Below are 22,251 nucleotides of genomic sequence, written 5' to 3'. Positions count from 1 at the left end.
AGCCAAGAGGAAGGGGGTGTCGGGGGGCAGTGTGTGGGGAGCCCCCCTGCTACCTGTGGGGCTCCTGGGCAGGAGGGAGCTGCCCCAGGGCCCCCAAGCTCCCTGCTGATGGAAGTGAAGATTTCAAGGAGTATGTGTATGGAGGGGGGGACGTAAAAAAACACAAAAAAAAACACTAAAAAAAAATAATCAAACCAAAACAACCCCCCCCCCCACGCACATGGCACCGCGACTCCTCATCCCACCCCGCGCTGCCTCGCGACCCGCCGCACCCCCGGCCGCTTTTATTTTTATTTTTATTTATTTATGAGCAGAACGGGCGGTGTGTCTGTGTGTGTTGGGGGGGGTGAGGTCGTGCTTTAGCGGGAGGAGGCCTCTCCATGAGGGGGCTGAGGGGGTTCCCCCAACATCGGGCTCCTCACGGGGCTGCGGCTGGAGGCTGAGGAGGGAGGCAGGGAGGGAAGGGGGCTGAGGAGAGAAGGAGGCTGAAGAGGGAAGGAGGCTGAGGAGAGGAGGCTGAGGAGGGAGGGAGGCCGCCGCCCTGCGCTTTCCGTGACTCATTGATTTGCACGCTCATCACTTTTCCACACGGGGCGGCCTCCCCCCCCCCTTCACCCCCTTCACCCCCTTCTTCATCCCCTTCATCCCCAACCGCCTCCTCGCTCCCTTTCTTTATTTTTCTTTATTTTTTTTTCCTCTCCCTTCCCCTCCCCGCACAGCCCCGGGGCCGGCCCCACACGTGCCCGGCGCTGCCGGCGGCCCCGCGGCTCCCTCAGCCGCGCCGGCTCCAACATGGCGGACAGGAAGCGGCCCCAGCGCGGCGGAGAAGCTTCCAGCCGGGCCGGGGGAGGAGGAGGAGGAGGATGAAGAGGAGGATGAAGAGCAAAGAGGAGAACGACCAGGAGCAAGGAGGAGGATGAGGAAAGCCCCGCCGCCACCCCGCGAAGGTCACCAGCCCCGTCCACGACCTCCCCCCCCCCCCATATTCCCCTCAGCCCCGGACCTGTTCTCCGCTTCGGCGCCTCCTGGTGCTTGTGGAGCGGCTTGGGCTGGGCTCGGCCGTCGGGCGGCGGCAGGTAGGGGCTGTGCGGGCGGTGGTGGCTGTAGTAGTAGTAATGGTGGTGGTGGTGGTGGTGGGGAGGGGGCTGCTCCTCCATGGGGAGGGGGCTGGCTCAGCTCGCTGCCGGCGCTGCCTTCTTCTTTTTTTTTTTTTTTTTTTTTGAGAGAGGGAGCAGCCGTGCCGTGCCTTTTTATTATATATATATTTTTTTCCTCTCGCTGTGTTTTCCTTCTTTAAAAAAAATATATTTTTTTTCAGGCCGTGCAGGCTCCGGCGGCTGGGACGCGGCTTGGCGCTGGGGGGGAGGCGGCGGAGGACTGGCAGCGACCGCCCCCCGCCCCGCGCCCCGCCCCGACCGGCGGAAAGGGAAGGGAAAAACCCCGGGGGGGGAGTCAAAAAATATGGAGGGGAGAGGCCGGCCCCACGGCTCGGGGCGGTGCTGCCTCCCCCGAGCTGCTGGGTGCGGGATTTGGGAGCGGGGGTGGGGTGGGGAGCGGCCCCAAAGGGGGGCTGGGGGGGGATGGAGGGAAAAGGGGGTCCCACAAACGGGTGCTCGCAGCCTTCCCGAGGATGTGGTGAGGAGGAGAAGGGGTCTGGAGCTTCTGCTGGGGGGTTCCTCGGGGGTCCCAAGCCCGCTGGAGCGCCCCCGGTGTGGCAGGGCTGGGGGCTGGTTCAGCGGAGCCCCCCCCGGGTCGCAGAGAGGGGTCGGGCTGCAGGGGGGGTTTAAGGGGTAAGGAGAGGGTTGGGGGACACTAAAATGTGTTGGCTGGGGTCACAGCCCTGTGTGTGGGGGGCTCAGGGTGATGAAATAGCTGCAGGTGGTGGTGGTGTGCCCTACAGCAACCGGGGGGGTGAGCGGTAAAAGAAAATCATGTAATTAAAGACTTATAATAGCCACAAAATGAATAAACAGGGTGCATAGCCCATCCTTAAAATAGGATTGTGTTTAAAATAGGATTGCGTAGCTTCTCAGGGCTTGTAGTTGTAGCCTTAATACCTGTGTGTTATTTTAAGAAATTAAAATAATAAAGCTTCTCTGTCCAGAAAGCCCGATCAGGCTTTATTTCTGCTCTGCAGGACATCACACAAAACACAGAGCCCTTCCCTTAGTTTTATTTCATCAGAATACGATCGAAAGCATATGCCTCCAGCACAGCTTCCCCCTCCCTGTTCTTTAACACGTACAAAGTAAAACCCTCCCTACCACAAATCCAACTTCTGCATTAACACCGAGGGCTCCTTTTCAAGGTTGGAGGTGCCTGAAAGAGGAGTTCTGTGCCCAAGAGGCCCTACAGTTTGCATTTCTTCCAGCACACTGCAAAGCAATTTAAGGCGCAGTGAAAGCGTTTAAAGGATGACTGCGAACGGGAGGCTCTGCCCCTGCTCCCCGGAGTAACGGTGCTGGCAGCCGCTGACTCAGAGCGACCTCACGGCGCTGAGGAGACAACTCTCGAACCCAAGAGTCAGGCTTTAATCACAGTTGACATTTTATTGGTGGCTTGGAAGAATTTATTTTTAATATAGGGAACTGGCTTGAAGACAGGCTTCAAAAGACTCCGGAGAAAGCAAACAATTACGGACAAATCAGCTGCACACACAGACAGCAGAAATCTAAATACAAAGGGCAGCGTGTTGCACGTACATGAAAGGTGAAGCAAGTCTTCTGTTTCTTAGAAGCGCTGTGTTGTCAGTTTTACATTAACCATGTAAAGCTGGAAAAAAACAACAACAACAACAACAAAACAGATTAAAAAAAAAAACACAAGATAATGTAGCCTGGGGCCCACCAAGCCCCGTAACACACCTGGCGAAGGAAGCACGGGCACCCCGCACACCCTGCTTAGTGCCGAGATGTCTTTTCATGCACTACAAGTTCCAGCATGCAGCACTGCTCCGTGCCCTGACGTCTGCGTGCCATGCTGGGACACGTAGTCCTCAGACGCTGCGCTTTCTATTAAGGGCAGGCACAAATTTCTCATTGTCGGGCTATTTCATGCTCTCCTTTCAAGCCGACTTTGTTCCGAGTGACACCAAGCACCCTGCCCTCGCTAGCGCAGCGCTGCACCAGCTATATAACACGTGCAGCTGGGTGGGAGGTGTTCTCTGGAGCTGTGGAAAAGAAACAGGAGACTTCCACGCTTCCTCATCTGCAGCGGTTTCCCTCCTTGCTGCTGAGTTTGGCAAGTCAGCAGGGTCTCTTGCAAAGGAAAGAGGTAATTTGCCTTGGAATTCCACACCCACTGCCAAGCATTCCCACATCCAGGCACAACGCTGGGCAGAGCCAGCATAATTTCTAGCTCGAACTCAGAAGGCTATTTTATAAAGCTTTGAAGTGTATGGCTTTTCAGAGAGCCTGCCATTTAACGCTGCAAAATGAAGGCAGCAAGGAATGAATCAACTGCTACAGAGCTCATGAGAAAGTTTTCCTGGACAGACCTGAGGTGATTTTTTAATTCATATGAAGACGCAGTTAAGCTTAGAAGCTACTCCAATGATTTCCTAAGAATAAATGATTTCCTCTCACAGGCAACCCTCTTTAAGGCACTGCATTTAATTTTCATTAAATGTTTAGGGTGAGTTGAAACCTTGAAACTATGAAATTCATCCACGAAGTGTCTCCTGTTTAAAGCTCAAAACTGGGAAACATCAAAATTACTGTATGCACAGATACTGAGAAGGACTCTTATACAAAGCATGTTCAGCATTTACCTACCTTTTTTTGCCATAATGTTTTCGTTTCTAGCAAGGATCCAAACTTGCCAAGAGCCCTATATTCTAATACACCCAACCTAACAAAGTAAAAGAGAGGATAGTTCCAGTTATGTTTATAACAATACCATTTCAATCAGTACAATATGGTCACAAGTCACCAGCTGATATTTAAATGCTGGAGGAAGACTCGGATCTAGAAGTAGAGGTTATTTAGGATGGATCATGGGGGTGACAGTGCTCCTTGCAGCTTCTACTTGACCAGGGGTACGGCTGTCCTCACCGAGCTCAGAACACTGCCATTGACAATTGCATCCAGGTAGGGGGGCCTTTCCTTGACTCCATTTTTGTACTTTACTGTGTATATTATTTATATACAGTCTCTTTAAAGACTTCACCCTCTAGAGACAGTTTGATAGCAAGCTGTGGCTTCGAGGTCTTAAAAGGCAACAACAAAAAAAACATTTAGTCCTTAGCAGAATTGTAGGAATGGACACTGCGGACACTTATCTTTCCTATCCCTAATAATTTACACATTTCTACATAATAACACATGCTGAAGTAGATTTAAAATGAAAGGAAAAAAAAAAAAAAACCACAACTTACAAATGCCATAAGCACACACTGTTAATCTTTCAAGAAAATTAAGGCAGCCCAGCACCCAAAATATCCATAGGGCATAATTTTGTGAGACAGCAAACCTCATGTAATGGTTAGCTGCTCCCAGAAGGGAAGGTCATCCCTCCCTCTGCCTGCCTGCCTCTGCCCTGCCCGTGAAGCAGCACTGGAGCTTCTCTGATCCTGGGTGAGGCCATCTGAGAAATTAAACAAACAGAATTCCTCAGATGAAGAAGTGTACATTTTTCTTCTGGTTAAACTTCCTGGCCTGTTTCACTGGGGAGCCAGACAAACATTAATGCCCTTAAGAATGGGCTGCAGCTCCAGAGACTTCCAGCTCCAGCCTTGCAGAGCCAGCCCTGCAGCAGGGATGACCCCTTCTGGGAATTGGGCAGTGGGGACACAGCTGGGGCTGCAGCCACTTCAGCCAGCTAATTTTATTTTGCTCATATTTGTTGAGTCAATCCCCTCGAGCGCCCGAGGATGGTGTGACCACCCTTCAAAGTATTCGGAGCAAGCTGTAACAGAAGGGCTTTAACCAGTGGGACTTCATTCTGGTGGCTACATCCATTGTTTAATAGGGCTGGATCTGAGGAATGTCCCCTGTTGTAAACACATTGAAGTGTTCACACAGGCATGAGTAACATCTGCTGCCCATATCTGCATGAAAAATTGTTTACTAGAGTGCAATCGTATAAACTGGAGGCTGCTTCCTGGACACGTATAAAGGGAGCACAAGAGGCAGGCTAGTGGTCAGCCTCAGCCAGGCCTCTTACTGTTACTTGTCCTGGATTTCCAAGAATCCTGGTTCTGGGGTTTCAGACGGTTCTGGATCTCCTCCTGCACCCTAGGATCGTCACAGGGACCACAGAAATCAGCACAAGCTTCCCAAGGTGCTCCTGCAAAAGCCGTCCTGCGGTCAGCAGGTTGCTCTTCTGGGACCTGAGAGCACAGGAGGCCCTGCCTGACTTCGGCTGGGGATTGTGTCAGTCACTGCTCGCGGTAGACTTTGACCCCTGGAAGACAAACGGAAAAAGCTCAATCCACAAATTCCAAGCGCTTTTTATCTTGTTATACAACACAACAGTCACAAGGGTGCTAGTCATTCATATTTCATTCTCACTGCATTTGGATACCGAGCACTTATTTCAAAACAGGGACATTTTTATTTTTTTTTTAAATACTCGTGGGGTACATAAGCATCTGGCACCCAGAGACCTAAATACCTGTGTTTGGACTCAAGGTCTCCAACCTAAAAATGCCTGGCACTGGCAGAACACTGAATCTGGACGGGTTATTATTTGAGTTATTATTACAATTGCTGTTTCATTGTGTGATACAGGGCAACAATGGTTGACTACAAGATTAGGGACTGAGAAGAGCCCTTGTCAGAAGGAAAATTAAAAAGCCCAGGACCATTCACCTCTGAGGAAGTGAATCAAAAAGCCCACAGTGAAGGTATTACAGAAGACGTAGCAGAGAGATAGCAGTTTGAGAACTTTTGTTCACCTTATCTCAAATTATTGGAACACGGGAACATGAAGGGGGAAAAAACAGCAAATTAAAAGATAAGCAGCCACCTTTTAAAGCCTTGCATAAAATATAGAGAGAATTCACCGACACGCAACATTGAGGAGAGCAAGGCATTATTAGTATTCTCAAAGGATGGGCATAATTCAGCTAAAAGTAAATATTAACATCTAAAATTGAGCTTTTAGAAGGATTATTATCTATTACTCTCTCAGGCACAAGTGAGAGTCTACCCCTTATGATTTAAGAGAAGATTTCTGCCAGGTATCTAGCACCCGGAGAGCTCAAAAGAAGCGGGGGGCAGTATTTACTCATTATAAAGCCATCTACTCAGAAGACTTGATGAACTGAACACGAACAGGACAGCTGGTAGCTCTACCTAGACAGGGAGGAAAACAGGAGGCAGCAGAGAGGAGTAACGACTTGCAGGGCAAGCCGTGGTCACTGCACAGCAGATTCCCATTAGTATTTTCCACAGAGAAAGTATTTTCTTGCATCCTCTACTCAATGGGTCTATGCTCCAATTTAGAGAAGACAGGTGTTTGGGTTACTGTGTGACAACACTGCACAGGACAGAGTTAAAGGCTACTCTCACCTCATCATCTTTTGCCCTATTTCCTTATCTCGGAATCTGGTCCGCAGCGCCACACTTGTTCTCCCAGCCAATTTCCTTTACTTCACTCCTTACCTACTTGTGAGGACTGAATTACAGGACGAGGCTACCGTGCACAGCAAAGGGTTTGTAGAACAGTTTTTCTGGCACAGCTCCCCAGGTGGAGATGTGGTTCATATAGGCAAAAGTACTCCCTCAACTATCTCCTTAAAAGGCAAACTATACCATCAGAATAAATCATCCACTTCTTTGCTTTTTGCGTGCCATCATTGCTGCAGGGTTGAGTCTGGTACATTCCAGCCCGCATAAGTATTCTGGCAAAACTAGTAGTTCCTTGACCAGGAAGACAAGATGCACCAGGAAGCGAAGAGCTTGTATTGTTTTCTAAAGAAACGGCTTCTTTTTGGTATTTACTGAAAGAGGAGAGTGAATGAGCCATGAGTACTGACTCTGTTAACAATGGGATGGGGAACTGCATCCAGAAGTCACCTCTGGGGTGGCAAATGGCAGCAGAACAAAACAACACTCCCAACAGTTCATTTATTATACGCATTAAACAATATTATTATTTCCTAGTGAAGCTATGGTGAACCCTAAGTAATATCTAAAGACCTAACAGAGCTTACACATCTGGAGTTGAACCAGAACCCTAGATGTAAGACCCCCACTCTACTGGAAAGTAGCCTAGGACTTCACACACCAAGTCCAATTAGTAATATTCTTCATTATCATCTTTAGACTGCAATAGACCTCATGTCAGCCCCAGGAAAGGATGTGAGTCAATCCTTGACTAACTGGCTCTGATTCACTAAGGAACCAACATATATAAAGTCATCCTAAAGATAAAAAAATGCTAAGGCTTGCTTCACTGATAATGTATCTAATGGCTGCTGAGGTTGGAGTAATAGAAGAGAGATGAGAGAGAACAGCACTACATTGCTATGGAAACTAGAATTTTCAAAATAAATACCTTTGCAGAACTGAGGTTGCAGATCTAAAATAATCCATACTGTTTTTGACATTTCCTCCCTTTACCATGGGATTCAGACAGGCTGACCAGCCAGGCATGGGCAGCAAGCTCACATGCACAGAGATCAGCCTGCAGTGACACAAGGTCCCCCATGGCTCACCTTCCTTACTCCAGTGCAGGTTTTGGGCCCTGAAGAGAAGCATCAGCACTTGGTCTGTTACCTGTACAGTTTTTGGGGCTTTCCTTCCAGACTAGACAAGCCAGAGTAAAATGAGTCTATAACCACTTGAGGGGGGAAGTGCTATTTTTATCCCACTAAACTGGGATATAATCTTTTTTTTTCCTCCAGTCTTTTTGTTAAGTGAACTGAGACAACACAATATATTCAGCAAACCTTCTTTATGAGGTTCTGATTCCCTTACTCACTAGGAAACTCCTTACCGTAACAGATGACTCCTCTGCAATTACCATTCAGGGTCCCTACCCAGTACGTGCTTCCCGTTAGTCCCATTTCAGAAATACAACCGGTAACTTCCTTGACTGCATTTGGGCAAAAGGTTGCTCATTTTAGACACACACATACCTCCACACACCTGGTACCATCTCACCGACTGCTGCTATAAAAGCGTCCAAGCTCTCGAAATGCTGACTCACAGGGCTAAGACTATGGAAAAAAAAAATAAAAATTAGACTTGCTAACGTGGAGTCTGGCAGGTTTCCTGCCCTTCCTTATCTGCGAGCCCCTTGCCACCACAGGCTGTAACGAAGGACCTTGTTTCCTGGGAGGAGGCAAGGAGTAGGTACTTGTTTCCTAAAGATAGCCCAGATTCCTTTCGACTCTCAGCTGCTAGCTGGTAATTGCAGACAGAAGAAAACCCCCAGTGCTTACAGCGACGGGGCTACATCTGAGGAGAGATGAATGACTTCTGGGGAGGCTCTCTTGCTTAATGCAGCATTGCCCACTTCTGTGCATGCCTGGGATGTAGTCAAATTTCTTTAAAATGCCCTGCTATGTACTACAGGATACACTCCTCACCTGTAGCCTTCGCTGGCTGGGGTTAGTTCGATTCCTGCCTTCAGCAGAGCTGACTCAGTGCAGACAGGCAAAAATCACTGTTTGCATTAGGAGACACATCACAGATGCAGGCGAGCAGCACTGGGTACAGACTGTGGTTTGCTGCAGGCATGCCAGCACAGGCGAGGACAGGGACCCAAGCTCACGCTGCGTGGGGACAGCGGGGAGCAGCGTGGGGAGATCCCTGCCACCTAGCTGGGAGCCGGGCTGGGTGCGTTCTGCCTGCGTTAGCACACCGCTGTGCCCAAGCTAATCAGCTCTGGATCTGATCCAAGCTGACTGCCCACCACATCAACAGCTTGTCTTCCCCCCAGGAAATGACCTCCTGTTTGCGAAAGGCTGAGCATTTAGGGAAACAAAAGTTTGATGCCCACACGTTTCATGTGGCAAAGGACTTCAGAAAGCAGCGAGGAGCCTTTGGGACTGGACCTGGATGGGATGGGCAGGCTGCTGAGCTGCCTCCTCCTCCCAGTACCTACGCAACTCATTTGCAAAGAAGCAGAGGCTGACAAGCCACATTTGCAAGCTGGGCAGGGCAGGCCAGGGAGCAACTCTGGCTGAAGGTAAGGAGCGGCAGGCTGCGGTGAGAGCTGTACTGCAGCGAGCGCTCGGAAATGACTGTGCTAAAGGTCTGGATAATGACCGGGAAGGTGAGGTGCTTCAGCTCCCACAGCGATGCAGAAACAAGCTGGCAACACAAGTTCTCTCTCCACTGCTCTCTCGTGTTCCTAAGCAGGTGAAAATAAATCTTCACGGCGGAGCTCAACGCCAGCTCCTGAGGAGCTCTGTCTAGGAGAGCGAGTTAGGGTGAAGACCTCTGAATCCCCCCTCAGCTCTTTTCTGTCAGCTGGAACCTGCTTTCGAGAAGTTCCTTGTCTGAGTTCATGCCCTTAGATTACACTGAAAAAAACCAAAGTCCTTCGTGCGCCTTGGGGACACCTAGTGCTGGAGTAGAAGAATGTAGAGTGCAACACGCAGGCACTGCAGAGCTGGGTGTGCTGGAAGAGACGCTGGAAATGTCCCGATGAGCCCAGATATGGGGGCAGCAAGACAAAGGGCGATATATTGCAGTATCTGTTAGGCATGAGGCAAGAGATCACATGCTATGCCAAGCATCCACAACCTCAACTCCCAATTCAAACTGGTTTTGATACAAAATACCACTTACCCAACCAGTGTCCCCTAGCAGGTTCATCATACTGGGCATTACTGTGTGCCTTACCCCAGCCTCCCCAACTCAGAGGAGATTCCAAGCCAGGCAGAGGCAGCAGACCCAGCTGTGTCACTTGGCCACCGTGTGACCAAAAGCACAGCTTTTGTGCCTCTCTCCCTATCACAAATGCATTTTATAATGTAGGGAGAGCAAAGAGCTGCCATAAAAACAAGGCAGCTGAAATCAGGAGCAGCCTGTTTGGCTTGCAAATGGCACCTGCTAGGAGGTGACGGCTGCGCAGAGGCTTGGGAAGGAGCGAGAAGGTCCCCCCAGGACAGGTGAACTAAGAGGTTATGGAGCTATTAGGTCATGCCACACACGTAGCAAGTAGCTTATCATCATGAGGAAGCAGTCTTTGTTTTTAAATTAATCACTTAGAGGACTCTGGCTTCCATCTTGTGCTCCCTTTTTATGAGCTTGTTTCATTTTGGTGACCATTTCACCAGTGGTCACTGCACCGAGCCTGACTGAATTTAAGAAGAGATTGGACTGTGCACTTAGTCACATGGTCTGAACTTGGGTAGACCTGTGCGGTGTCAAGAGTTGGACTTGATGATCCTTAAGGGTCCCTTCCAACTCAGGATATTCTATGATTCTATGATTCTATGATTTTAAAAAGCTATAAACCTTCAAAGCCGATGCAGAGGTGGGAACACAGCTATAGAAAACTGCAACCAGACCACCACTTCTACAGATCCACAGGGCATAAATTGAGGCCACAGCCCAAAACAGCACTGAAAAAAAAAAAAAAAAAAAAGCCAGCACAGCCTCCCACTCCCTTTGTGTGCATGCTGTACCTGTATTTGATGTATTAGCTCCACGCTGCAAAGCCTGGGAGAAGCCCATCAGAACTGTGACGTGCCAGACCAGGCTGCCAAGCAAAGCACTCACGTGTCACTGGAAAACATTTTACCCCTGGAGGCATGGGGACTTGTTTAATACCTAGATGGGTGGTGAATGCAGGGCACCGTGTAGCACACTGCAAATTACAGCCACAGCAATCCTGTAGCAGGCTTTTCTGTTGTTTCTGGCTAGCTAGCGGACGAGAGGGGCTCTGTAAGTATCCCTCACCAGGCCCGCAGTAAACACACTGTACAGGCAAAACAGTACTGCTGTAATACAACGACAAAAAAAAAAATCAGGAAAAAAATACAGGAGGGGCTTTTTTTTTTTTTTGCTACTTTGGCTCACTTCAGACACCAAGAACAAACTTACCCAACACCCATTATCTGAAACGTTGCTGCTGTGATGGTTCAGATGGCTCCAGCATCTCCGTAGCAAATACCTGCTTTCAAGAGCTGTTATAGTAGAGCATAAACACATCCTCTGGCATAAAATATGGATTGCTTGCTCCAATTTCACAGACCTGTGTGAAATTTCAAGTAGATTAATGAGGAACAGTCCTGAACTAGTTAGATGGGCTTAAAAAAAAGTTGGGACTTCTTTCTCCAGGCCTTCTGCTTGACGTTAATTAACTGGTTAGCATTCAGGATCACAGTTACATTTGTGGAAGCTTCTGTACCCTGCTGGTGCCAAGGTGAACTGGCTAGACACAAGTCACGAGTTGTATTGAATTGATTTTACCCGTAACCTGTTCTAAGTACAGTCTGCAATCAACACGGCCTGTAGCTTCAAAACGCACTAGAAGCACACACCTCGGGACGCAGAGCTGCCTTTTTTATTGGCAGCTTACTTTCTGTCTCTCACTAATCTGAGAGCCGTAACTATTGTGCTTTTGCCCTGTTTATAAAGCTTACTCGAAGCAAATCCGAGGACCTGTCCTCCATCTCACATAGCTGCTGCTGCAATGACAGCAGCTCAGTGCGAAGACAGCCCTGTATGAAGGCGAGATCAGATCATAAATGCAGAACAGCTGCTTAAGCAGAACGTAAGAAAAAGCAGCAAGGATGTTGCTGGGCAGAGAAAAGCATTGCAAGAGCTTACAGATAGCCTCCTTTCTCCAGAGGCACATGCGCACTGCTACCGTTCAGTCGCATTTCTCTCCAGCTTCCCGGTAGCAGCAGCAGCAGGCGCGGTCCGTCACATCTGACTGGCTGCAGGACTCTGTCCTCCTCTGGCAGGAATGACCCGGCCTCGATTTTTCACAGTTCTGTCACCTCCTTCCTCCCTTTTCGGCACGGTAAAAATCACCAGGCATGAAACCTGCAGCACAAAGGAGATTCGAGCCCAGCCTGCTGCAGCACGCTTCCCTCCGCAGCGCAGGCTGAAGGCACGGCGAGCCTCCCGTAACCTACATCAGGTTCCTGTAACAGGTCAGATCAGGCACTTCAGTGCCAAACCTGAGACATCAGGGAAATAAAACCCAAGGGAGAAGTTACGCATTAGCACGTTATCTTAGCCAGTGCCACAGGGTGTGCCCACGCCTTTGATCCTCTTGTCCTTCTCTTGGTGCACCCCTGAGCCCTCTCCCACTGCTCAGCACCTCTCCTTCCTCAGGGCTGCTTAGCTAATTAACTGCTGCTCTTCCCCTTGCTTTACCCAGCTCTACCTGCACGGAACGGCAGAGCTACTCCTGTGTCATCACTACCTTTAAGAAAGGAGCTGACCCGCAAGCTATTTTTAGTGGCATTGTAAAGTTGTGGAGCTATTTCGGTCACATCCCTGTGCCGTAAGCTGCAGGACGCCGACAGGCTCTGAGCCTGCCTAGGGCAACGGGGCTCTGAGTGCGAACCAGAGCGGCGCGTGACTCCGCACTACGGCCTCTCTGCCCTTCCCGTGCTGTAAAACTACACCAAGGTTTTATTTCTAATCATTTTAGAAGCGAGCAACACATCTTCCTGGGTACCAGAGGCTCTGCAGGGTCTTCACGTCGTTGTCCTCCAGCCTGTAGGTCTGCAGAAGGTGCTCTTCATTCTGCGGGCTCCCTCGCTCCCATTTGCCTTACTCACCAGGAGGCGAACGGTGCAATTAGGAGCCCGCAAAGGCACCCGAGGAGATTTTATCCATCTTTTGCATCAGACCTCTGCGAGAGATCAATAAACATTAGGCTGGTGTCTGCTGAGAAGTTGGGTGCGTGTAATTCTGTGGGGGCAGAAGGGAGGCCAGGGAGGAACCACTCACGCAGCAACACGCTGTTCTGACCGCAGACGGTGCCGAGGAGCTCGGGGTACATCCAGGACACCAGGCAGGAGGTGCCTGGTCCAGACAGTTGTTTTTTCTCCAGTGCCTAAGGCTTGCTTGCCAAGTTTGCTGGGGCTACGTGGCAGGTGCAAAGCACAGGCAAGAACAGAGGCCAAAGCAACTGGATTTAACAGAATTAAATCCCTAGATACAAAAGGAAGCTTGAAGGATGGGAAGTGTGAGGGAAATGAAGGGAGATAAAAGAGAATACTGAACTGCTGCGTTCAGACAGGGATGGGTGAGTCAGACATACAAAGGAGGAGCAAGTGAGTAACCATATACACAAGTTATTAAACATCTGACAGCCATCCCTCCCCAGAAAACCCCTCTTAGGACTGCTGCTGTCTTCAGCTGTGGTGTGTGTCTTCCCAGGACACTCCAGATAGATGCAGGACTGTTAATATCACTGTCCCGCTTGGTGCAAGCCTGTCATGTAGTGAAGAGGAACCAGAATGCCCTCAACTCAGACTTCAAGGTCCATCTTGCATTCCCCCTCCCTGTCTTCTAGATTCTCCTCAAGAGTTCTGTTCTCACACCACAACCCACAGCCTGCTCCTATCAGCTGACCATTAACTAATAAAATTTTACAGCATGTAAATTAAAACTAGTTTAGTAAGAAATTGACTTTTTGGTCAATATGTGGCAAAGGCGCAGACAGAATAATAAAGTTTAATATATTGTTATTTTTTTCAGGACACAACGGAGCTGCAGCTCAGTTCAGACACAGATGTGTCCAGCAACAATATGTCAAGGCCTGTTGGATCAGAGGGCTCAGTGAAGTGTTCTGTGTTTCAGCTTCCCCCAGAGCTATGCACAAGACTAGCAGTAAGCATTACCTAGTGAAAACACTGGTGTGAGATGGAATAACACAGTTACATGTTGCATTCTTTCCCTGCTGAGCTTCAGCAGCCTTGCTTTGGGACGCTGCACAGGCAGGATAACAAACACGGCGTGACACAGAACCAATAACCTGCACGGTGTGCCCGTGTTACTGCTAGCAGAGCTGTGCCAGGGCAGGGAGTTACCAGTTTGCCTTTCATCACCTGTCTATGTCCTTAATACTTCATTCATTTGCACGCAATTTATCTTCCTTTTGGAGCATTACCAGAATCATCACCTGTCTCCAGCAATTATTTAATGAAGACATCAGATTGCCATCTTCGCAACGCAGGTATTTGGCTGGTAAATATAATGCAAACGCAGTTAGAATATTGCTACACCTGTTCCATTTTCTGGCATGGAAACACCAGATGTACAGTAACAAATCACAGGCGGCTCACCCCACAGACGTAGTCAGAGGTTGTCCACCAATTGTGCGACTCAGGCAGGAGCACACAATGCGCTCTAGCTGACAACTGCAATTGTTCAAGCCTCCTCTAGGGAGTGCAGTCGTAAAGGAAGAAATGAAACTGCAGCACGGATGCCAGCTGGTAATCTGTGACTCAGGATATTCAGGCAGCCACAAATGGTGCCTGCCCATTTCCAACGGCACACAGGGAGCAGCAACGAGGTTTGAGCTTGAGGGAAGAACAGGAGGCTGCTGGAACCCTGGGTACGCTTTAATATGTGAAAGAAACGTCTTCCAAGAACAAAGAAAAAGTAATCAATAAGTGAATCAAGCAATAGAACAACAAATACTGAACCAATCAGTTAAACCAACACGCCCGTGGGTGCATACAGCATGGACAACATTGCTATGGGCTCTCCATCTCCTGCCCACAAGTAAATCATGCTGCGTGTCCATCGGATCATCCACGGAAGGAACACTCAGCCTCAAAACATCATTCAGCCTTTGGCCTCTCTGCAAAGAACAGCAAATAGATTCATTTCTAGGACTAGCTGTATTTTGTAGTGCACACACATCTTGGCACTAGGAAGTGGGCAGAGACATCAACTTATTTCACTCTAGAATCACAAAGCAGCTGGGCAGGCAGCTGTAGTACCTGGCTGATCCTGGTGGTAAGGAATCACGGGTCCAAAGGCATAAGGTTGCTGATTTCTTCCCTACAAATCCCATGCATGCATCAACTCCAAATCCTTCTACGCCTTCCTTAAAGAAGTACCATAACGTGAAACAAATCCTCCCAGAACACAATCTTTGCCAAGAGAATCCATGTTCCCAGTCTCAAGAAAGAAATTTAAGGAATGCAGAAATAATACCACCATCCACCTGAGGCAAAGGATAAGAGAACAAACACGCTGGTAACAGCCTGGATGGAAAGAGCTGATCTGCAGAACTACATGCAGACAAGTGCCAGGGTCTTTCCCACAGCACAGCAAAGGACATGGTGTTTTCTGAAGTTATTTACCAGTTTGTGACAAAGCAGCTCCGTGGCACTCCTGAAGTGGAAGATCCCTTAGCGTTGCCAGGACAGCACAGCTTTAAAGCAGAGCATCTTTCTGACCTGCCAAAGCACGGACATGCTTTACTTTCCTAAGTAAATGCTACATAAGAAGCTGGCATCACAATAACTAGGGGATTACATGGTGACCCACTGAAGTAGAGGTCTGGGTTCCTCACCAGATCCTCTGGGGAGCAGCAACATTGAGGATGGTAGAACTGGGAGGCCAGGAAGCAATAACTCTTGCTGCATATGGATAAAGCACCCGGCTGGCACAGAGAACTTTGCCACAAACAGAAACCATCCACAGCAAACCAGGAACTTACGTGCATGAAGGACAACAACTGGACCAGGGACTTCACTTTCAGCCAGACGCTCAGGTGGCAGCAGAGCTGTGGGACAGCATCAGCCTTGTGCTTTTAGAGACCGAAAGTCCCCTTTGCAGCAGGCAAGAGGACGATAGCTTCTGCTGTGTCTGTTACTAGATGTGGGTTCTGCAATCCAAATGCCAGCAGCCGGCTCGGTGTAGACTGAGGAGCATTGCTAGTATCTGCTAGTGTGTAACAGCCCCTGGGAAGGAGGCACAGCCACTGAGCACAAGCTCCGTGTTTACTCAGCAAGCACCAGCTGAAGAGAACCATCTGACTTCTAAACTTCTACTGCCTCCCACTTTTTGTCTCATTGCTGCACTACCTATCTAAGCTACAAGTATAGGGTGCCACAAGCTAATTCACTCATTCTCCCTTTATTATACGCCCTCTTGCTATTTTCTCACCTGTCTCCTCAACCAGCTTGCTGAAAACCCTAAGTACTGACACAGAAAAAAATAAGGAGTTAGTAGAAGACACAGCAAACAAAAAGGAACCATCAGCTCACCCTTGCAAATAAAGGAGCATCTCCTCCCTGTCTTATCTACCCTTACATTTCCCCATCAGCACTAATTTCTGTCTTGAACAGTTACAGGTGCTTTTTAATAGAGGCACAGGAAAGGCAGCCTTCACATTTAAAGATCCTCAGGAATATGCAAGGTTTTTAATGGTAATTTCTGGTGAGGGCAGATCTGATTTCTAAGGAGAATGTTCGTGATGTATGCATTTCCACAGTCTCTCCACCTCTTTAGGATTCCCACACTGGATTACAACCTACCTTCACATATAAGATGTTGAAGCTTTCAATGAGGTCACACCAGACACTGACAAGCACTGATGGGTGAGTCATGCTGCAGTAGCCAGAGATACTAGCAACAGATTTGTTAATCTGTATGCAGTCTAACCCTTTTTCTGGTCTAGAATCTTATTTCAGACTGAAACACGGTATCTCGGAGATGAGTGAATGCAGAATTGGGGAGATACATGGCTGTATTTTTGCAACTGTTGTACAGATGATGAGGAGAGGAGAATCAGTTCCTGGGAGTACCTTTACAGCAACACCTAATTTGTTGTTTTACTTGTAAAATGGAAGATCAAGGTCCAGATCAGGTCAATGGGGGAGCCATTCAGTGCATTTCACTGGAAAAACAGGCATGCTAATTAGGAATGTAAGGGTTCTCCTGGGAAAGCTCCACACACATTTGCTCCAGCAGTTTAAATCACCTCCAGCAAGCTGCTCTTCTGGAGGATACTGCCCTGTACCAGGGTCAGGGGGTGTAAATGCCTGCCTGTACAGCAGCCACTCCAGCACAAAGCCCAGCGTAGGATTTGGATAGGATTTGCCCTAACATAAAGGGCAAACTAAATCTAGAAGACATTGTAGAGAGGGAGAAGAAAGAAATAATGCGGTGCTATGGTCTCCTTGCTATGATGCTAACTTAAAACTTCCCACCTAAAGGAAAGAATTGTTAAACACTTCTCTTCAGAGAACAGCGTGAGCAGCAGCCGCCAGTGGGACAACTAACACAAGATGTATTTTACAGGGAAAGACAACCACCTGTAGATTGCGTAACTATAATGAGTTTCTTCCTAGTTTCACATTATTAGTCACCTTTCACCCTTCTCTGCCAAAGGCCTCTTCATACCCATCCAAACCAGAAACAGGACAGAATCTCCTCCTGTACTACTGCTTTCAATCACTCTTCAAGGTCAAGGACTCCATAGTAGTGAGGCTTACAGCCCATCCCAGCCACATTGAAATAACCCCAGAGTAACACCCCTTCCAGTCTTGCTGTTGGGAAAAGGACCTGAACAGATTCTCCTTATACTTTTTTTTTTTTTTTAAAAAAAAAAACAAAAAACAAAAAAAAAAACAGCCATTAAAAAGTCTTTGGACCAAAACATTTTGATTTTGCTTTTAAAAGTGAGACAGGAATATTATTATCTTCAACTGCGTTTAAGACATGCCCCAAAACCCTACTTATCTTTAAGCATCTGATCAGATTTATTCAAGTCCAACGCATCTCGTGGGCTCTGTCAATCACAGTAAAGCTGTACTGGTATTCTGGAAGTACTTCCTAGCATGAGTGTTTCAAAACAGGGCAATTATAGGCACCCACCAACACAGCACACAGGTACTTGATACAGAGAAGCACAAGCATATCAGTGCTTCTCAGAAGATAGAAGGCCTCACCCTGTACCTGGTAAAGAGATGTGGACACAGCCAACAATGCTGGGTCATCAGCTGGCTACAGAAATTGAATGTGTGCCTTTAACTCAAAGCAATTCTCACTTTTTCCTGTGGGGGCACTGTGTGGAACAGGCCAAAGTGACTAAACTTGATGTTATTTGGGCAAATCAAATCCTCCTGATATACAATTAACTTTCAGAAAAACTGTCGCGCAGTTTTAGCCCAGAGGAAGAGTCCTGAACACATTTTATAAGTCCTGAAACTAAATCATTGCAGAGGTCCATCCAGAACCCTTCCCCAACAGAAGATAAGCCTACCTGGAGTTTCTTGGTAACCTGACACAGGTGCAAATGACATACTGGCAATTATTTGTAGTTGCCCAGCTTGCCAATTGCTGAGGAAGGAAGAGCTGCTGAGTCACACTGCAAGCAAGCCACTTTTCCACTTTTGCCTGGCTGCCCAGAGGGTAGAGTGGGACAGTCAGCAGGCTGAGATTCTGTTTATGCCTGACATTGATTTTCCCTGTGACAGTAGTAAGTACTTGTGCCTCTGTTTCCCCACTTCTTAATGGACACCTCAACTCCCTTGACTCACGGGACAGGGATAAGTGCACAGCAAAGAACAATTCTGTTTGTCTAACAGAAAGCAGGAGAAGAGTGAAGCAGTATTGGTTTTGTGTAATACAAATGGGGTTATGTAATAGTGTCAGTATTGCCTCATTTTTGTCATTATGGCCTAACAAACTGTCAGAAGGATACTGCCTGACGTGGTATCTTCATCCCAGTGAATGTACTGAGCTATTTAACCCGGTGATACAAAACCGGATCGTAACAATCTGTAAGACTACCTCGCTTCTTTTTGACCAACCTTCCTCCAGAACATGTTTTTCCTGTATAACCTCGTAACCCATAATAATGGCCTAAACTACGCTATAGGAATGATGTCATGTTTCATGAGCTAGTAAAAGCAAAACAATCCCTCACTTGTGCATTTCATAACGAGCAACACACTAAAACACACAACCACTTATCTTTACAAGCAGAGAACAAGGTGAAAGTTGGTTTCTAAATCAGTATATAACAGATTCGTAATAGCTTCTTGAAAGAATCTAAAAAAATTGGATCAATTACATTCACTTACTTGACAAGTTCCCTAGAACAGAAGCAGTGACAAATGCAGTTCATAACCACAGTTATAATTAATAACTAAATTTCATTAATTCAGGTTCCATGATTTATTCTGCAATTTATATTTGTTTGCTTAAAAAAAGGTCAGACTAAAGCAGCGTGTGGACTGAAGACTAAGGAAGGTATGCCTGTGATTACAGTGGCTGAAACTGCCCTAATCACACTCTTATCGTTCCTTATCTACTGATAGTATTTATATAGCAATGATTACTGAAGTAGGCCCCATCACTCCACTGAGTTACTACTGCACCAGCACCTTCGTGTTGTAAGAAGTTTATACTGCTAGAGGTGTTGTCATTCTGCTGAGACAGAAAGCCAAGCTTCTCATCACTTAAAGTCATTAAAAAAAATAAACTATGACACTTCTGAAGAAGTAGGGGTGTTAACCCCAATGTCCTGGCCAAATTCCCAGCTTGAGTAATTACAATGCGCCTTGAATAAATTCTTGCCACAGCTTCCGTTGGACACAGCATTGTTCTCTACTTCCTCTCCTACAGTATTATGTAGTGCTGATGCATGCTCTTAAAGGTCCTGTCTACAGAGGAACGTCGTAAGGGTCTACCCCCAGCCCAGCTCTGCTGCAGAACATTGGGAACACCACAAGGAAACCAGTTCTGCCTGTCAGCTGAACCGTTAGGCAATTTGTAATTTTTATTTATTGATGTTCTGGCACCTCCTTCAGACGGGATTAACTTTGTGTATTGCTATCTGATAGATAAACTGCTGCAAATCCCAGATGCAGACATATATGATGTTGTTTAGTTTTTCTTTAAATGAGCTAGATTTGCATTAATAGGCTAGCAAACTAAGCTAAAGCAATTTAAGCTTCCTAGAAGCCTACTACAGTCAGCAGGAAAAGCAACCAAGTCATACCTACTACAACAGGCCTAGAAAACCATGTTAAATATGTCTAGTTCGGCTAGCAACAATAAACATTGTAATTTTTATAGTGCCTGTTCTTTAACAATTTCAGTCAACTTTTTCTAAACGGGTGGTCCACAGCTGATACTGTTTACTTTTAAAGCAGTCACTGAAGACTTATCAAATGTATATCTAGCATTTTAAATAAACTACTTGACAATTAATAGTGAAGCATTACTCATGTTTTTCAGCAGCCACCATTAGACTCTACAGCTTTTTACCCAGAGATTTTATCTTTTTATGTGTGTAATACAAAGAGCTGAGGCCTAGATTCTCTGCTGGTGTTTTGCTGGGTTGGCTCTACGTACCTCACTAACTGAAGCTTTTACTCTCATAATTCACGAGCTTTAAAGGCAACTTGTCTGCAGGAAGAAGTACAAGACCAAGATTTGGAAGAACCTGATCCTTAATTCCACCTTATGACCCCATGGGCAGGCATATCACTCCCTCTTTCTGCTCCATTTAGTTCTCCCATCTGCAAAAAGTAAACGATACCCACTAACGTGATGAAACAAGTACAAAAAAAAATATTTATAGGCCATGCTGAACAGATTTGTGTTAAATACTATTGTTCCAACATTTGCAAATACAAATATTTACCTTTCCTCGTAGGCCCTTAATTTCCCCAGAAGCATGCATCCAAAACCATATTATTTTTAAAAGACAGAAACTGTAGTTTCAGAAAGTGGATGGTTTTATTTTTGTGCCATTACAAAAATGCCTTTTAACTTGTCAAACGATACGCTACAAATATCTTTGGCAGATGAATGAAACCAAGTTTCCTGTCATAGCTGCCAACTTCAAGGTTGAGATAATCAGATAAACCTTTAGTTTGCCTTTCCCAATACTTACAACAACATATGTTTGAAGTGATCCACATTTGTCTTACTTTTCCTACTGGGATTTGAAAAGGCAAAGTATTAGACCACTATGTGACACGTTTGCAAAACACTAGATGTGGTCCACAACCATTACAGTCAACCTCTGTTCTCAACATTCCTTAGGTTTCCTCTACCCCAGGTTAAATAATCCCCAGTAGTTCTGTCTGCTTGTTTGGAAGTAAATGTGAAGTTTAGATTAATAGTCTCCAGTACCATCTTCAACATCTGCTGGATACAAAGCCTTCTTATGGTACAAAATATCTCTTTATTTATAGGAAAATAGGAAAGATGTTTCCTTGGTTTTATTGGTATCAGTAATATAGGGGCTTACAGAATTGTATTGTTTCATACTCAGGGCGCCTCAAAACTCTTAAGTGTTTGCAGGGCACCTTATAACCTGAGAACACTTACTTTGTGTATAACCCTGAATTTAAGGAGTGAAAGCAACACCTGCAAGAACACCTCTTCCAAGCTTTGTCCCTTACGTAATTATTTCTATCGATTTATTATCCGGACATCAGTATAAATTGTTATTTTGATGATTCTTTGCCCCCATGCTCCTGAAAGGGAAAGCAACTATAAACACAAGGGCGACTGACCTCAGCGATTTCCTCTGTTCAGACAGGAGCACAATGCACTTAAACACCATGACAAGGAGACTTGGATTGTTTAGAATTCCTCCAGCTGTAATCTATGGCAAAAACAAATAAACAAATATGTGACTACAAGACACGATAATTAATCCCTGCACGAAGCCAACTGTTATCTCTAGCTCGTAGACGGAGATACCAAAGCACACAGAGGTTCAACAACCTACCAAGTTCAAAACCCACCGCTGAGAGCCAAGACTACCGCTCAGGAGGCCATGTGCTCACTCTGTGAGATATTTTTTTCCCCTCTTCTGGCCCTAAGCCAGAGACGGTTGGGGCGGGCGGCCTGAAACACACTGCTGTGCTCAGGCCAGGGGTGCTGCAGACCCCTGCACCAGCAGGCCCTCAGGGGTACTGCTGGTGGCTGAGCTGCTCCAGCACAGCCCTGTTGGGTCTCACAATTCTTCTTCACAGAATCACAGAATTTCTAGGTTGGACCTCAAGGATCATCGAGTCCAACCTCTAACCTAACACTAAGAGTCCTCCACTACACCATATCACTAAGCTCTACATCTAAACATCTTTTAAAGACCTCCAGGGATGAGGTCTTCATCCCCTCCCCTGCCCCCAGTCCCCACCTTCCCCATCCCTAACCCCTCTTTCTCTCCACAGCCCCTTCCTCAAACCCTTCCTCAGTTTCCCCTTGGCTCCTGCAGCCCCACGGTGCCGTTACACCCTCAGCTCCCCCAACCTCAAGCAGAACCCTCTCAGCCTCCCCCTCATCCCCCTCATTTCCCTCAAGCACCCCCCATTTCTTTCACACCCCCCAGACCCCTTTGCCC

General features: G+C 47.1%; 1 protein-coding gene and 2 long non-coding RNA genes across 36 annotated transcripts in view; 1 reads left to right on the top strand and 2 right to left on the bottom strand.

Annotated features, from left to right (window-relative positions):
- NUFIP2 (nuclear FMR1 interacting protein 2) overlaps positions 1-1,361 on the bottom strand; it is a 16,124-nt gene extending 14,763 nt beyond the window's left edge. For all 3 annotated transcript variants that reach the window (XM_027472174.3, XM_038165846.2, XM_038165848.2), the window contains exon 1: positions 1,004-1,361. In XM_027472174.3, the coding sequence (XP_027327975.1) occupies positions 1,004-1,157 (154 nt within the window). In that variant the 5' untranslated portion in view covers positions 1,158-1,361. The remainder of the gene's footprint in view (positions 1-1,003) is intronic.
- On the top strand, positions 938-2,789 carry LOC119713285 (uncharacterized). Its single transcript, XR_005260347.2, has 2 exons — positions 938-1,076; positions 1,319-2,789. It is a non-coding gene; the product is annotated as an uncharacterized lncRNA (long non-coding RNA).
- LOC101804034 (uncharacterized) lies at positions 2,524-22,251 on the bottom strand. 32 transcript variants are annotated; one of them, XR_005260334.2, is made up of 16 exons: positions 21,637-22,251; positions 21,419-21,510; positions 20,247-20,413; positions 15,598-15,841; positions 15,239-15,334; positions 12,595-15,099; positions 11,733-11,951; positions 11,546-11,623; positions 11,004-11,154; positions 10,586-10,900; positions 8,537-9,649; positions 8,084-8,164; positions 4,471-5,403; positions 3,774-3,849; positions 2,865-3,257; positions 2,524-2,772 (listed from the first exon to the last, which is right to left on the bottom strand). It is a non-coding gene; the product is annotated as an uncharacterized lncRNA (long non-coding RNA). The 32 variants fall into 32 exon arrangements; XR_005260343.2 differs by having other exon boundaries at positions 2,865-3,849; positions 4,471-4,584; positions 5,164-5,403; XR_005260344.2 differs by having other exon boundaries at positions 5,164-5,403.

Source organism: Anas platyrhynchos, chromosome 20 (genome assembly GCF_047663525.1).
Source record: "Anas platyrhynchos isolate ZD024472 breed Pekin duck chromosome 20, IASCAAS_PekinDuck_T2T, whole genome shotgun sequence".
In the NCBI taxonomy this organism is placed as follows: Eukaryota; Metazoa; Chordata; class Aves; order Anseriformes; family Anatidae; genus Anas; species Anas platyrhynchos.
Note: the sequence above shows the minus strand (reverse complement) of the source record. Positions and strands in the feature narration are given on the sequence as shown.